The 2,127-nt window shown below is 58.3% G+C and overlaps 2 protein-coding genes across 2 annotated transcripts in view; one reads left to right on the forward strand and one right to left on the reverse strand.

Annotated features, from left to right (window-relative positions):
- VOLCADRAFT_98816 (uncharacterized protein) overlaps positions 1–697 on the reverse strand; it is a gene marked incomplete at both ends in the record, with an annotated part of 2,518 nt that extends 1,821 nt beyond the window's left edge. The window contains one exon of the mRNA XM_002957673.1: positions 383–697. Within this exon, the coding sequence (XP_002957719.1) occupies positions 383–697 (315 nt within the window). The remainder of the gene's footprint in view (positions 1–382) is intronic.
- A 529-nt stretch (positions 698–1,226) lies between these two features.
- VOLCADRAFT_119769 (uncharacterized protein) lies at positions 1,227–1,978 on the forward strand (the record flags this gene model as incomplete). Its single annotated transcript, XM_002957642.1, has 4 exons — positions 1,227–1,229; positions 1,406–1,471; positions 1,574–1,733; positions 1,848–1,978. Coding segments are annotated over 4 exons (360 nt in total), but the record flags the coding sequence as incomplete, so codon positions are not given.
- Between the last annotated feature and the right edge of the window lie 149 nt (positions 1,979–2,127).

Raw genomic sequence — 2,127 nt, forward strand, 5'->3', positions numbered from 1 at the left:
GAGGGGGGGACAGAGAGAGCAGAGAGAGCAGAAACAGCAGGAATAGCAGTAGCAGTAGCAGCAGCATGGCCCATGGGCGGCTGCCGTCCGGGCAACCCAGGCGACCCGGGTAGCCACAGCGGCATGATCGGGACCTGGACCTGGGGAGGGTGAATAAGCGGCACATCTGCTGTTGTGACGGTGAAGGCGGTTAATCCCACGCAGGAGGGGTATAACCCACCCAACCAGTCGCCGAGGCCCTGGTGGGCAAAGCATCTAGCTCATTCACCCCACGCTTTTCCCAACCCGTCCACGTCTCTTCCTCCGTCCCCTCCGTGACTGTTTTTCGCTAAACTCGCATGACGTCCAAATCATGTTTCGGTGGTCAACCCTGCTGCCGCACCTGGTACTGCTCAGGCTTAAGCTTGCCATCCAACACAGCGTCCACGAATTTCCGCAGGTCTTCCGTCATAAGGTTTTCGTCATAGATGTCATCGAGATCCGGTGCTCGCTGCTCAACGGCACCCCGCACTGCTTGGAAGAAGACATTTTGTGTGTCGCCCCCGAATCCTGGAAGGTTATCGTAGAGAGGCGCTGCGACCAACACGCCTGCCGATGAGAGCTGAAGAATTGTCGCCGCAACAGCGGCCGCTGCCGAGCCTGAAATTGTGCGCGAGGAGGTCGTGGACGAGCGAGCGGCGGCTGAACACGCCAACATCGAACTCCGACTTGACCGGCAGGCGCGGCAGCTACGTTGGCGAGATGCCAAGGAACGCAATTGATTGCGTGTTAGCATTTTGGGTTGCGATCTTCAACTCGTAAGTAAGGTGCCCCGATGAATGACCTGAAACAAATATTGCTCTTATGTCTACAGTATCCTTGCAGCAGGTTATAAGGAACGCAGCTTTGAAATCTGCTTCTAACAAGCCCTGGAGAACCTCCCCTGCTCGCAAATCTTTGGCTAGCCACCGCAGGCCAGATAGGTGCATCGCACGGACCCACCGACCCACATGCCACGATCAGCCCCGCTTTGCGTACAGCTCTACAGCTGCTTACTTTTCCTATTCGGCTTTCGTCTAACAATCGACTAAAATAAGCTTGAAAACTCGTGTAGACATCAGCTACAGAAACTCTCTAACGCGCAAATATAGGTTGTTATGCGCAGTCGCTGATCCACGACCGTGCTAATCTATGCAGAAGTGCCCCAAACAATCATGCCGACGAGGTCTGCCTGAGCAGCGTTTTGGATGGTAAGGTTGCGCCTTTTTGGCGGGAACCCTGCTGCGAAACAGCATAGCCTTCACCCCGCTGAACAATTATAATTCTCCGTCACCGAAATCGTAACGGATTCGCGCCACCCCTGCTGCCCTGCCCTGCCCTGCCCTGCCCTGCCCTGCCCTGTCCTGCCCTGCATGTCACCAAGCAGGAGAGGGCAACCTATCTTCCTGGGCCAGCAGGGCGGCTGCAAGCTCTCCGCGACGCCGGACAGCCGGTAAGGTCCTCTCGTCCTCTCCCCGCGTCTCCGCCCTCCCGCATTCCCCTGCCTCTTTCACCCCCCTGACCCCACCGTCGCCATCAACACCTCAATCCGCAGATTACCGCCGCTTCCCTCGGTCTCGTGGATTTCGGAGCTGGCGGTGGTCTCGGAGCCGGTTTCGGAAATGGTTGTTCACCTGGTCGCAGTGATGACCCGGACTTCTCCTCCCCCTCGTGGCTGGCTGCACTGGAGAGCTTCGACGCGGAAAGCTATGAGGGTGAGTGTGTGTCTGTCCGTTTGCATGTGTGTGTATGTGTATGTGCGTACACGTGTGTGTATATGCGTGTCTCGCGCCCTCCCCCTACCCCCCGGGCCCCCCCTCCTCCCACAGACGCCAGGGTACTGCTGCCGTACTCGCTCCGGTCCGCGGCCGCGCAGCCATTCCAGAAGATCCCCCGGCTGCTGGTGCTGGTTTCGGCGCTGACCCCCTCGCCAGGGGGAGATGCGTTTGCGCTGCTCAAGGTGGGGAAAGGGGGGAAGGGGAAGGACGAACCACGAGCGAGTGAAGCTCATGCCAAGGAAAGACTGATGCGCCAGAAGTAAAGGAGGCATAACTAGCCAGTCGGCGGTTGTGAAGCAGCAGTCCTCGCGCTGATGTAGTAGTCATGACG

Source organism: Volvox carteri, assembly GCF_000143455.1.
Source record: "Volvox carteri f. nagariensis unplaced genomic scaffold VOLCAscaffold_77, whole genome shotgun sequence".
NCBI lineage: Eukaryota > Viridiplantae > Chlorophyta > Chlorophyceae > Chlamydomonadales > Volvocaceae > Volvox > Volvox carteri.